The 14,289-nt window shown below is 34.1% G+C and overlaps 1 protein-coding gene across 2 annotated transcripts in view; it reads left to right on the top strand.

Moving 5' to 3' along the window:
• LOC123547595 (cytoplasmic polyadenylation element-binding protein 2-like) overlaps nucleotides 1-14,289 on the top strand; it is a 76,518-nt gene that overhangs the window by 46,067 nt on the left and 16,162 nt on the right. For both annotated transcript variants that reach the window (XM_045334824.2, XM_045334825.2), the window contains 2 exons: nucleotides 2,657-2,771; nucleotides 13,688-13,869. In XM_045334824.2, the coding sequence (XP_045190759.1) occupies nucleotides 2,657-2,771; nucleotides 13,688-13,869 (297 nt within the window). The remainder of the gene's footprint in view (nucleotides 1-2,656; nucleotides 2,772-13,687; nucleotides 13,870-14,289) is intronic.

Consider the following 14,289-nt stretch of genomic DNA (forward strand, 5'->3'; position numbering starts at 1 on the left):
GTCAAATCAAAGGAAAAGCTTGTGAACACTCTAGAGGTCACAGTTGTGATTCAATCTTTATGAAACTTGTTTGGAGTGTTTGTCTTGATGATCTCTAGCTCAAGTTCTAAACTGAGTTATGTGTGGTCAAAAACTAGGTCACTAGGCCAGATGAAAGGAAAAGCATGTTAACACTCTAAGAGGCCACAGTTGTGACCCAATCTTTATGAAACTTGGTCAGAATGTTTGTCTTGATGATCTCTAGGCCAAGTCCGAAACTGGGTCATGTGGGAAAAAGAAAAAGAAAGAGCTTTTATACACAGTAGAGGACATTTTTTTGCTCCAATCTTTCCAAAACTGTCAGAATGTTTTCATGAAATTTTGGACAAGTTCGAATCTGGGTCATGTGGGTAAAAAACTAGGTCAAATAAAAGAGAATGCTTGTTAAAGGTGGTCAATCACATTTAAACAACATTTAATGACATTTTTTACTTTTTGTATATTCTGGTAGAGAATTATTTAAGGAACAAAAAGACCGATTACATAGAGTTAGATTCCTATTTGAAATGTATATTTTATTTTATTTTTATAAAATTTTGTAATTACTCCCCTTTAATATGAAAGTATATAAAAAAGCTGAGTATTCTTTTTATTTTGATACAATGTCTAGTTTTACATTTGCATTTGATAGACATATCAACTATTGTACAATCTGAACCAAAATGCAAGTTTTAAAGCTGTGTGTAGCTTCTGAATTCATTTATTTCCAATCTATCTTGGTAGATAGGCGAAGGGAGGTAATAATAATTTTTCAAACTTGCGTTTCTAATGAATTCCATCTAAATACATAATTTTTAATGCAAATATTTTACAAATATATTACAATATGTCTAATATTTATACATTTCCTTAGGCAAAGTATGTTTATCAAATTTATACTTATGATAAAATAACTCTATCTTGGGCAACTAGGATAGGAAAATGAAGTTTTAAAAATACCTCCAGTGAAAATCTAATTTGTATTAAGTGTTAAGTGAACATAAATGAGTGTAAATGATCAGATGCTAAAGTTTCGAACAAATCCGTTACATGGCCAAAATCTGATTATCCACCTTTAACACTCAAGAGGCCACATTTTTTGGTACAATCTTAATGAAAATTGGTCAGAATATTTGTCTCCATGAAATCACTATGTAAAACATATTTACACTGTTATGGTGTGTTACTCAGGTGAGCGACCTAGGGCTATCTTGGCCCTCTTGTTATTATGATTTAAAGAATTTTAATTTTTTATCCACAATTCTACCTGTATATACTTAAGCAGATTTTTTTGTATTACAGAAAGTCATATCAGAAATATTACGAATAGTAGTTTTGTATGAGTTACTTTATATATACATGTTGGAAATTCTGTCTTGGGTAAAGGTATTCTTTTATTGAAAAAAACAACAAAACTATTAGTATCACAGATATGAATGTCATGGGAAAATGCAGTTAAAGTTGAAGCCATTAAGGCTACCAGGCTGATTAATTTAGAGCTTTGTGGTGGATTCATTGTGAAATTAATCAATGGCCGTTTCTCTCAGTGAACATGAGTGTTTCATCCTTATTAGGCTTACCAAGGTTGTGTAGACAACAGAAACACCTTTGATGTTCCTGGAACATTGTAAAATATGACAATTTCTCTATTTGAAGTAATGTGACCAATATCAGCCTCTTAACACACTCCCTAGAGAATTGTATAGTTAGATTATTTGTACATTGACATATTTCAACATGCACTTGCATTTTGTTTATTAGTATATCTCCTCAGTTCCATTTTATCATTGGTGTATTAGTTACACCGTGGCATTCTGGAACTTGACAGGTTTTTAGATTTTTTGGACAAAAACTAATACTTGCCAGGGCTGTCAGACAGCCATCTGTAGGCCATATTGCAGCCCCACCCTCTAAAATAGTAGATCCAAAATCATTGCTAAAATTTCTATTACACCTAAACAACTCCGAATGTTTCAATATGTAGCTCAAAGCATTATAAAAAGAATTGCAGTGTGAAGATATTCCCGAGTAAATGAAGTTTGAAAAGGGGTATTCTGGAGTCTCTGTGTCCATGCATCCATTGGTCATAGCACCTTTGGTATCTCTTGAAAGGATATTTGGAAAGAGACTTTCTTGGTACACTCTTATATAGTTATAAGGTACAGACTGAGGATGATTTTAATTACAATACACAGATTATTGTATATACCGGAGGAAGGAGGTGTTACGTGGACGGTCTGAGTTACATTTGGTCAGTTTAGAAAAGAAATAGAAAATTTTACAATAAACATACCTTAGAAGGAAATGTTTTGTTGGTCTAGTAAAAGGCTTATTCTCTTTGATAAACTGAATAAAATATGTTAAATGTTTAGAAATTCTGTTTGCTGCATTAGTTATGCTTCAAAACAGTTAAGGTCTTTAATATTTCATTGATGTCATTTGTTTGAAATTTTCAGTATTTTAATTTTCATCTGCGTTAAGTGGGTTGGTAAAACTGTAATAAATATTATTTTTTATGAATGTTATAAAATTTTAATTAAGTACAGACTGAAATTTTTACGGACATGGTTGAAGAGGGTTGAAGAGAATTTTTTTTTTCATTGTAATTATTCTAATACTGCACATGTATCTTCCTCAGGTCCAGATTCGACCATGGAACCTTAGTGACTCTGACTTTGTCATGGATGGATCACAGCCTTTAGATCCAAGAAAGACAATATTTGTGGGTGGGGTACCCAGACCACTTAGAGCAGGTAAGCTAAAAAATGTTGTGGTGTTAGACTATAATGTTTTGGGGTAAAATAAGAAGCAGTATGTTCGGTGATTGCCGACAGTGTTTATTGTTTATTGAAGATACTGAGCAGTTTTGATATTTTTAAATAGGATTTATTTTTCAAACTGATAGAAAAGCTTTTCTCCACCTGAAAAACACTGATGAAAATGTACATAATCTATGCAAATAAGAATTCGCTATTTAAGGAAGGACTCTTAAGTTCTCTTGGCTAAAATTTTAAATGACAGATGCCATTGAGCATACTTGTGTACTGTAAATATAACATTGTATTAATTCCTGAATCAACAGCAGTTGTATGTAGCAGCATAGTAGCAGCTGGCAAATATTAAGAGAGTGAGTGTGTGCCAATTATTCTCAATAAAACACTTGCAGCAATGCTGTTTTTGCTAATGAGTTATGGTAGTTATGCACATATGATGTAAATCATTTAGAGCATTATATTTATGTAGAGGTCTTTGAGGGAAACAACCTGATAAACCACAGGTATTTAATGTTAATCCTCAATGAATTCCATCAGACTGACTACATAGCATGTCTGTATGGTTAAAACATGTTTACTTAGTATACCTAGCAGGTTATGGGGGGTGTCTTCTTCTAGGGATGTTTTTCTCAATACTTGTTTCACATTTACTATCTTTCTTTACCTTGGTAGCAGGGTACACTTAGATTCGAAAATTTTGGGCACGGACAGTCTTACATGTAGCGAGTCGCAATATTGCACTTCCCTTATGAGCAGAATCAGGGTGGCCATTTTATAAATTGTGTGCATGTTTTGTGCTTTTAATTAATGGCAAGATCAGGATTCTCATACAAGAATAAAGAAAGTTATCAAAACGAAAGTTTTACACCATCCATGAAAAATAGCATGCCAAAATCATCAGTTTTGCACTTTTTGAACAGCCTGCAATGATCCAGCTGCAAGAACTATACCCAATTTTATTGCATTTCTCAATTTAATAGTCCTTACTGAACTTCAGGGGGCCCATCCAGCTCGTTTTTTCACAAAATAGCGAAAATGTTCCGGAGTATCAATCAACAAGCACAGAACCCTTCCGTGATTTGAATTTTCGGCGAAAAGGTGCCTCATTGGTTCATACAAAGCTACCAGCAGTTAGTTTTACAACTGATATTAGAATTTTACATGTGTCAGCTGTATAAATTTTCTAAAGAATTAACAATCATTATCTCTCACCTTAATTTACAGACATCCAAAATCACGAAGTTTTAATTATAACAAATATTGACGGGGGCCAAAATTCGAAGTGTGTCCTGCTACCGTTTGATGCTTTTTGAAAAGCATGGCCACGAGAGGGTTTGGTCCCTATATCTTATGTAATGTTGGAAACCTTAAAAAAATTTCATGTCGGAAACTGTCGGCCCAATTTTAAATAATTACGCAAAAATGATGCTAGGGTGATACATTAAAGCTATCCATTTCTGAATAATTTCACAGAAATGTTCCTTGGTAAACCTGTACTAAAGTTGTTAAAATCCATCTTTATTGAAAAATATATGGCTGTCAGGGATGGGTCTAATTTTCCTAATATGGTTCTATGGAAACCTTTGAAAATATTCTCCTCTGAATCTGTAGGTCAATTTTCAAAGCTATTAAGCAGAAATATTTCTTGTTGGAACCTGTTTGAACTGGGAAAATATGGCCATGTTCAAACTTCAAATGACTTAAACCGCATAACTAACAGTTACACATTAAGCCACTTTCCATAGTACCATCTTAGTTAACAACAGACAGGTACATGAATTGTTTACATATTGTTTGCATATTGTTACATGAGCATTACTAGAACCACTCTATGTGTAAAGGGAATGGGCGATGAGTAATGATTTATGTGAATGTACTAATTAAACTGTTTTCATTTCACAATTAAAAAGTCAGTCAGATAGTATTGATTGGTAATGAAATTATACAGTATTGATTTTTGGAGAAAAAATTAAACCATAGAAGACTATGTGATTTTACATAATTATAAAAAAAGAACACCTGGCCAGCTCAGTGCCCATGCTTATAAACATACCACTCTTTTTGAAATTATTGGTATCCATTGCCCCTACCTTATACTTCATTTATTTCAGATAGAAATTCTTCTTTAAATAATCTTTGATACTAATTTTAGTTTGCAAGAAATCTTCATTGATGTTGTTTAATATTAAATTGATGTGGTTATCATGATGCTTGCACAGGTTTTATTTTTTATGATCTTTTGTTACCTCACTGTTGAAATTGTGGATTTATTTGTTTCTTATAAACACAGCTCATTAAATATGGAGAATATTTTTCGAGTTTGATATTCAGTTTCCTCTATACAAAAAATGCAAGATTTGTGTAAATTACAAAACTTGTAAATCCCTCGGGCTTTATGCACAAGCTTAAAACCTCAAAAATTTTGATTGAGAATGAAACAGCTTTTCATTCAGTAATAACGATTGATTTAAGTGAGAATATTCTAGAATGCAGATACTAAAAAGTAATTTCCTGGAAGCTGTTGTAGCAATGGTTTTTGCTTTGGAATGCACACATTTTCTGAGGTGTTAAATGTTTCAGCATTGTAAAAAAAAAAAAACACCAAAGAATGTTAATGATTTATGCATAAAAAATTCTCTCTAATCCTTTGAGGTAATTAACTTGTAGAATCTCAGATATGTTCAGTAGCTTCCAAGAACTGAGGAATTTCACATCACACTTAGCAAGAAATTTAAGTACTTGTAAATGCGGATGCTGGAAGTGTTCTTACATGAAAATGAAATGAAAAGTTTAGTAAAGCATATTCAATATTACTAATCAAAAAGGGGGCAATGGATGAATCACACTGATAATGGAAAGAATGGTAGCTTATTTGTGATTGACTTCATAAAAACAACTCTATCCAAAATCCTACTTTTGATCTGACCTGTTTGCTAACCCAGACTTCTCTAAATATAATTATCAGTTCCTAGACTTTTTCTGTCGACCCTGTAAATTTTCTGTTCTCAGACTTAGTTTCTATTGACTCCATGAATACACCTTTCTTTTCCCAAAGCAGTGTATATATATTTGCCCATTAAATGTTGTTTTCAGTCCCGAAAGGTATTTACTATTTTCCCTTGGAATTAGGGATGTGTGTGTGAATGGTTGATATGACATTCATGTCAGTACATAATGATCCATATTATATTTTTTGAACACGTTTTACAGTTAGGTTGTTATATCTCAATCAGTAGATTATTCCAATGTTTTTAGCTCACCTGTCACAAAGTGACAAGGTGAGCTTTTGTGATCACGCAGCGTCCATCGTCCGTGCCTGCGTCCGTGCGTAAACTTTTGCTTGTGACCACTCTAGAGGTAATATTTTTCATGGGATCTTTATGAAAGTTGGTCAGAATGTTCATCTTGATGACACCTAGGTCAAGTTCGAAACTGGGTCATGTGCGATCCAAAACTAGGTCAGTAGGTCTAAAAATAGAAAATCATTGTGACCTCCCTAGAGGCCATATTTTTCAATGGATCTTCATGAAAATTGGTCAGAATGTTCACCTTGATGATATCTAGGTCAAGTTTAAAACTGGGTCACATGCGATCCAAAACTAGGTCAGTAGGTCTAAAAATAGAAAATCCTTGTGACCTCCCTAGAGGCCATATTTTTCAATGGATCTTCATGAAAATTGGTCAGAATGTTCACCTTGATGATATCTAGGTCAGTTTGAAACTGGGTCACGTGTGGTCAAAAACTAGCTCAGTAGGTCTAAAAATAGAAAAACCTTGTGACCTCTCTAGAGGCCATACTTTCTAATGGATCTTCATAAAAATTGGTCAGAATGTCCACCTTGATGATATTTAGTTCAAGTTTGAAAGTGGGTCACATGCCTTCAAAAACTAGGTCATTAGGTCAAATAATAGAAAAACCTTGTGACCTCTCTAGAGGCGATATTTATCATGGGATCTGTAAGAAAGTTGGTCCGAATATTCATCTTGATGATATCTAGGTCAAGTTTGAAACTGGGTCAACTGCGATCCAAAACTAGGCCAGTAGGTCTAAAAATAGAAAAACCTTGTGACCTCTAGAATCCATACTTTTCAATGAATCTTCATGAAAATTGGTCAGAATATTCACTTTGATGATATCTAGGTCAAGTTTGAAATTGGGTCATGTGTGGTCAAAAACTAGGTTAGTAGGTCTAAAAATAGAAAAGCCTTGTGACCCCTCTAGAGTCCATACTTTTCAATGGATCTTCATGAAAATTGGTCAGAATGTTCACTTTGATGATATCTACTTCAAGTTCGAAACTGGGTCACGTGCCATCAAAAACTAAGTCAGTATGTCAAATAATAGAAAAACCTTGTGACCTCTCTAGAGGCGATATTTTTCATGGGATCTGTATGAAAGTTGGTCTGAATATTCATCTTGATGATATCTAGGTCAAGTTTGAAACTGGGTCAACTGCGGTCAAAAACTAGGTCAGTAGGTCTACGTCGTCTGTGTGTCCGTGCGTAAACTTTTGCTTGTGACCACTCTAGTTTAAGATCCAGCCTTGAAATTTGGATGACATGTACAGTTTTGCACACCAATCTTTAAACTGTCTTTCAGCGACCATAAGTGTGACCTACTGATCTACTTTCTAATATTTTAGCATCAGTTTGCCATTTGAAACATGTGGTTCAGTATACTCAGGTGAGCGATTCAGGGTCATCATGACCCTCTTGTTTTGTTTTTGTTTTGGAATAGGAGAGGAGGGTGGGTGGGGGTTTGCGAGTTAACTTAAAGTTGCCCTTGTCTATCCTTTTGTTTTTGGATTTCAGTCAGCAAGGCCTTAGTTATTTCCCTTGACTAAGTCAAAAATATGCATTTAAGGGTATAATAGTTTCTTTAAAATGAGTCATTATGGGATTGTTGTATAGCATGTGAATGTGCACCTGGTATTCTCTTGGCTTGACCAGTTATGGTCCTTCACTTAGTGAAAAATATACATAAAATGTTTAATAGTTTGTGTTGCTATATCCTAAAATATATTTCACCTGGAGTCATGGAACGATGTATAGTTACAGTATTTGGGGCACCTGTATCTAATTAATAATAACATTAAAATCCAAAATTGTGCAGAAGACATGTTAATTTCCCTCTTTTCCCAACCACAGTTTTATATCATACCATTATCACAAGACAGCATAATTATAGTAGGACAGTAGTAAGCATCTGAGTGATAGCCACGAGTTAAACTAGTCTGTGTCCAGACCCCATGTTTTTTTGACAGGAGATAACTCCTGAGGCTATTCGGATTTTGTGTAATTATGTCCCCTTTCTTCTCAAAACATAGATAATCATAACCAAGAAAGATTTGTCTGAATATACAGTCGAAACTCGGTATCTCAAACTCGCTTACCTCGAAATTCCGCTTAAGTCGAAGAAATTTTCAAGTCCCGTCAAATTTCCTTCTTTATATATGTAATTCAACTTCGGTTACGTCAAAATTTGACTTACCGAGACTCCGGATGTGTCGAAAGGGATTTTCAGTACCGTGAATAAAATTCAAGTGCGTTGTGAACTTGGTAAGTCGAAGTGAGAAAAATATCCGATAAAATTTCACACATGTCATTGTGAATGTGGTTGGTTTCTAACACATGTCCATGTTTATTGCCTAACCAGAAAGCCGTGATGCCGACATATCAAAGGTGCGGCGATTATCAAAGTGAGATGATGCCATACTTGTTTGCACGTGCCATAATGATGATTTTTTTTTATGTAAACAGTAGATTTCTTTAATCAGCAGTCATTTGTTTTTGAGACGTTATGAAAATTGCTTTTAATTTAAACTAATTAGTTTGAACAGTTGGGATCTTTAATAAGGATTAATTAGAAGTAATCGCGATGAGACTGAATAAAAAATAACTTCTTGGGGGAAAGCATCATTCGTTCAAAATGTCAGATCGAATGTCAATCCCCCGGGAGAGAAACGTGGTAAAAAAAAGGACATTTGATTCAAAAACATTTGAGGTTAGTATCATTTTTATTCTTCAAAAACCTGAAAACACAAACTGTACGGAATCGTGTATGCGTAAAGTGCCGACAGCGTATACACGGCATCAAGGAAACAGTTTTTTTGTATTAAATGTTTTCCTATTGTGTACTTATTTCGTCCATATACGTCCCTCCTCATAACACGAATTTCGGTTATCTCGAAATAAAAAGCACGGTCCCTTAAAATTCGAGATACCGAGTTTCGACTGTATTAGTTTAACTAATGGAAAAAAAAAAGATTATCTAGCTGTAGCCAGACTAATTTGTAACCTCTGAGATCAGTGAATCATGATGTAATGGAGAGTTAAACTAATTAATATCCATTTGAGAAACTTTATAAACCTTGAACCAAATGTATTTTGTGTACCATAATATGCTACCATCTGAAATATTGTTTACTGGAAGTAAGCAAAACATAAATTATGTAAAACTAATAGTGATGTGTTTTCAAATAGAAAATATCAAAATGCATGAAAATTATTTGAGTTGTGTTACTCAGATTTCTACAAAATATTCCAATTAAAAATTATCTTATTTTCAGGAAAGTAAAGTTTTGTAAATGGAAAGTATATATGCGAAGTTATATCATGTCATATTAACTTCCTGCAAGCATTGCTGAATGCTCCCAAAAAATGTTGTTTTTTGCATACCTAGGTTAGTTGAATTCCTGTTCTTTGAATGCCTGTATTTGAGATAAGATGACATAATGAGCAGTATAAAAAAAAACTGTTATATTGGCATGATCAGTTCATTGTTTATAAAGTGATTGCGTCTGTATTGTGCGAGTCGTTGGCCAAGACTGATGGACTTGTGCCTGACGATGTACAGCCCTAGCATGTACATATTTAAAGTAATCCCTAATTGTTTAGTTGATTCAATTAATGAAATTGAAATAAAGCTCATCAAATGGCTGAGAGTAAAAACCAGAAATAATATCATTTGGTATTTTTCCTCATGTATATTAGGTAATCGTGCTTTTAAGATGGAAAATTACTGGTGTGAGGTTTTGCAGTGTGTAAATTCTTGCAGTGCATGAAAAAAACAAATCAATAACAATAAAGAATAGGTTAACTTAAGTCACATGTTTTATTTATGTAAGTTGGCGGGTACCTTTTGCAGTCAAAACATTCATCATAGATTAAGGGGTATGCAGTTACCATCACTTGAGTACTTCCATAAAACGACAGACAGAAGAGATTACAAAAATGTACTTTTTTTTTGTTCTGAACTGTTTCAGACTGTTGACATATGCCACAGCCTTCAATACAAGGTGTCAGTCAAACCAGTAATACCGTATTCCAGTTATATCAAAAGCTGGTACACACCCTTAACTGGAATAAAACTTTCTTTTCCATAAACTCAGTCTGTTTTTTCTCATTAAAGGACAAGGAAAGCCTGATAATAAGTTAATTACATATGAAAGCCATTATCAAGCCTTTCATAACACTGAAAGAATTTTTAAAATTGGACTACTATTGAAAAAGATATGGCAGTCTGAAATTTAAGAAAATTGCTGATCATGGAGGCAGCCATTTTGTGTGTTTATGACGTCATTTACACACTGGATACTTTTTTTTAGCAAATAACCTTTTAAATAGATCAATTTTATATGTTTCTGGAATGTGATATGTAAAACATGCTAATTTCTTTTATTATAGCTTGACAAAATAGAGAAATTATTTTACAGAAATAAGTAAATATAGTTCAAATATGTGTCTAGAAATTTAATAAATCCGCCATTTTGTTTTTTGTTGGCATGGATACAAAATGGCCACCATTTTTATCAAATATTTAAATGCTCATAACTTTCTTATTTTTAAGTTGATTTTGAAAATTCTTTCAAATCTTTAAATGATTAAAAAAATCCCAACAGATGGAATTAACATCGAAACAACATTGCCTTTCCCTTTAAAAACAATTTTCTGCCCCTAGACTTAATTGTTATTGACCATTTACTACAATTTTCTATCCTCAAACATATATTCTGTTGCCCATTAACACCAATTTTCTATTCCCAAACATGTATAGTGTTGCCCATTAAATACAATTTTCAACCCCAAACTTACTTGCTACCAGACCTTGGAATAACAATTTTTTGTCTAAGAACACAGTCTGTATTAGTATGGAAGAAAAAAATTATTGATCACAGCAGTATTTATGTATGGCTCTTAGATATGTCACGCCTGACATTTCAGAACAAATAGTTAACGTATATTATGCCTTCTATTGGCTGTTAATTACTGATTTTATCACAGTAATCAAGCCTCTTAATTTCTTTATATATGAAACGATCAGAATAAATACCACATTTGAATAGACGATTAGTCCTGTGACATGACAGTTCGAGACTGGATAGTTTAGAAATCAATGTAATGAGAGTTTACGTAGTATTCACCCACATAGCTTCCTTTCATTTATACGGAGAAGTATGTAGTTCCTTTTGGAGAGCAGGATGATACTGGTAATGAGTCCAGGAACACTGGTTCAGGTAGTGAACTGGTATTGTCGCTCAACAATTTATGTATTCTCTGCATGCAATTTCGGCATTCTTCAGTTTCTATGGAAACCATGTATGCGTTGAGCTACATTTATGTCCAAGGACCGCTGAATTGCCTAATGAGAAAAGGTAATCACGTGGAAGTTGTCAAGTGTCATTATTGGTCCGACACCTTAAGATAATTACTGAAATGGGCCACACCATGAGAAAACCAACATAGTGCATTTGTGACCAGCATGGATCCAGACCAGCATGCGCCTCTGCACAGTCTGGTCGGGATCCATGCTGTTCGCTAACGGTTTCTCTAATTGCAATAGGCTTTGAAAGCGAACAGCATGGATCCTGACCAGACTGCATGGATGCGCAGGCAGGGCTGGATCCATGCTGGTCGCAAATGCACTATGTTGGTTTTCTCATGGTGCAGCTCAAATATTGTTTAAAAGTAACATCAAACCCAACAGTACAAACTACCGTAACAGGAATTCTTATAACACTTGCTTAATATGTTATAACACTATTTTTTAACTGCAGGACAGAAAACTGTGGTTACTCATTCATTTTAAAGAAAAACTAAACAACAGTTTTCTGTCACACCGCTTCACTGAAATGCTTTTTTCAGTGAATGCTCTGTTTTTTGCAACTTGTAGAGTTTTCTTAACCTTCAGCCTATTGGTGGCAAGAGATTTTGCCTTTGCGACCAGTACAGACCAAGATCTGCCTGCACATACATGGTCTGCACTCTTCGTTATTCAGTAAGAAAATTTCAGCAATTACCCCTTTGAATAATAGATGGTACTGTCCAAACTGAATGATCGACCAGTCCATTTTAGAAATTTAGCGGGGAAAGGTTTAGGAGTTTTTGCGCGTGCACAAACACATGTTGGTCCTTCCTCTTTCACAGCAATTTAATCTGTTGTTGATAAATGCTCTGTTAGATATTTTTTTCATTGAATTGAAGCATGTTGAATGCTACAGTGTCCATTTCTTTTAGAAATAATTCAGAGTAAATGTTTTATCAGAAAATTCTCTGCAGTTGGATAAGTAAAAAAGGCATCTGAGGTCTTGCCTAGCTTGTCAATACTGACCATTTTTATGAGGAAATCTGCCTACAACATTAACAGATGTGCCATAAAGTAATTATATTGATTTAGCTATGACATGTCCTGGAGAAGTGATCTCAATATTTAACCAGAACAATAAAAACAGAACAAAACCAGACAAATGTGTGATGAGGGACACAGATTTCTTATTACAAAGATTAATATGCTATATGTAAATATCATTTTTATCATTTTACTCATTTGATTAAAAGGAACAGAAAGAAGTTCCTACACTTAAATATCGGACTTTAGAGGCTAAACCATTGCCCTGATGCACTTTACACTATGTTTACAATAAGTTAAATTTATATTTAAAAAAAATAGTTGTCAAATTGGTGAGCAACGTGTCCAATGTTTTTATGGAAAATCCTTCAGCAATTTCAAATTTTCTTCTTCAATCAGGATTTTTCTTACCAGTTTATGAATCCTGATGAAGGTCATCACATGACTGAAAGCGTTAGATTAATTGAAATTTAGTCCAATTTTCCTGGTACGTTCATGTTGTCTGTCTTCCGTTTTTAATACAGTTTATGAATGGTTTAAAAATTAAGTGCATGAAATGTGACACCCCATTATTAAGGCTGTGAAGACTACAATGCTGTAGGGTATTACAGAAAAAAAATTTTTTGTTGCTAAGGAAATTGAAAACAAGCCTCAGATGGAACAATATAACCATATAATATATATATATAATAAATTCTTCATCTTCGTCACTTCAAAGTGCATGGAGTTCCTGAATCTTGTAATTTTTGCAGTCGTTCATCCGATTTCTAGTCCTTGAAGTTGTATTTCAACAAATAGAAAAATCTTGCATGTCTGTACCCATTTAGTCTCAAGTGCATGTCTAGGCAAAATCCTGTCATTTATAATGTACTAAAACGTGAAAGAAATTTAGTAAAAAAAAGAGGAAAGAAAATATTACAGTAGAACCCCACAAAACACAGAACAGTCACTGGAGATGAGTAAAAGTTTGTCATGGTTTGGTTTTAAAAGGTCTTGTTTGTGCAGTATTTGCTACAAAGCATACCGAAAAATTTATTTCACGAGTTTCAGTTCGGAGCAGTTTGATCTTTGAAGTGAAGACAAAAAATGTAAGAATGGTTGTGAATGGCTGTGTTTTATTTTTATTGCTATGGTGACTAAGTTGATCTATTTAGGTACTTCTATTTTCAGTTGATAATTAAGTATTGGTTGTCAGTTACTTCAACCATTTTGCTATGGTTATACCAGTATGGAGCAAAGTGATCTATTTCTGTACATCTATTTTCAGTTGAGCTTGCTATGATAATGGACCGTCTGTACGGAGGTGTATGCTATGCTGGTATTGATACGGACCCGGAACTGAAGTACCCGAAAGGTGCTGGAAGAGTGGCTTTCTCCAACCAGCAGAGTTACATCGCTGCAATTAGTGCCAGATTTGTCCAGTTGCAGCACGGTGATATAGATAAACGGGTATGAAAAGAAGTTGTATAATTATACCCTCCAAAAATTATAAAGGCCAAGTAGTCTTTTTCTTAAGTGTGGAGAGAATTGATTATCAATTAACTATCTTGTAAAGGTCATGACAGCACCTCACCAATTTGACTCCATTACTGGTTTCCATAGGAAACTTTGATGAGTGATCAAATTGACCTCTAAGCTTTTTAGCTCACCTGTCACATAGTGACAGGGTTAGCTTTTGTGATCGCATTTTGTCCGTCGTCAGTTCACAATTTCTTGTGAACACGATAGAGACCACATTTTGTAATCAATTTTAATCAAACTTGCACACAACTTGATTTGGCATAAAATCTTGGTTCCTTTCGAAAACTGGCCAGATCCCATTATGGGTTCCAGAGTTATGGGCCTTTAAAGGGCCAAACTTTTCTATTT

Source organism: Mercenaria mercenaria, chromosome 9 (assembly GCF_021730395.1).
Source record: "Mercenaria mercenaria strain notata chromosome 9, MADL_Memer_1, whole genome shotgun sequence".
In the NCBI taxonomy this organism is placed as follows: Eukaryota; Metazoa; Mollusca; class Bivalvia; order Venerida; family Veneridae; genus Mercenaria; species Mercenaria mercenaria.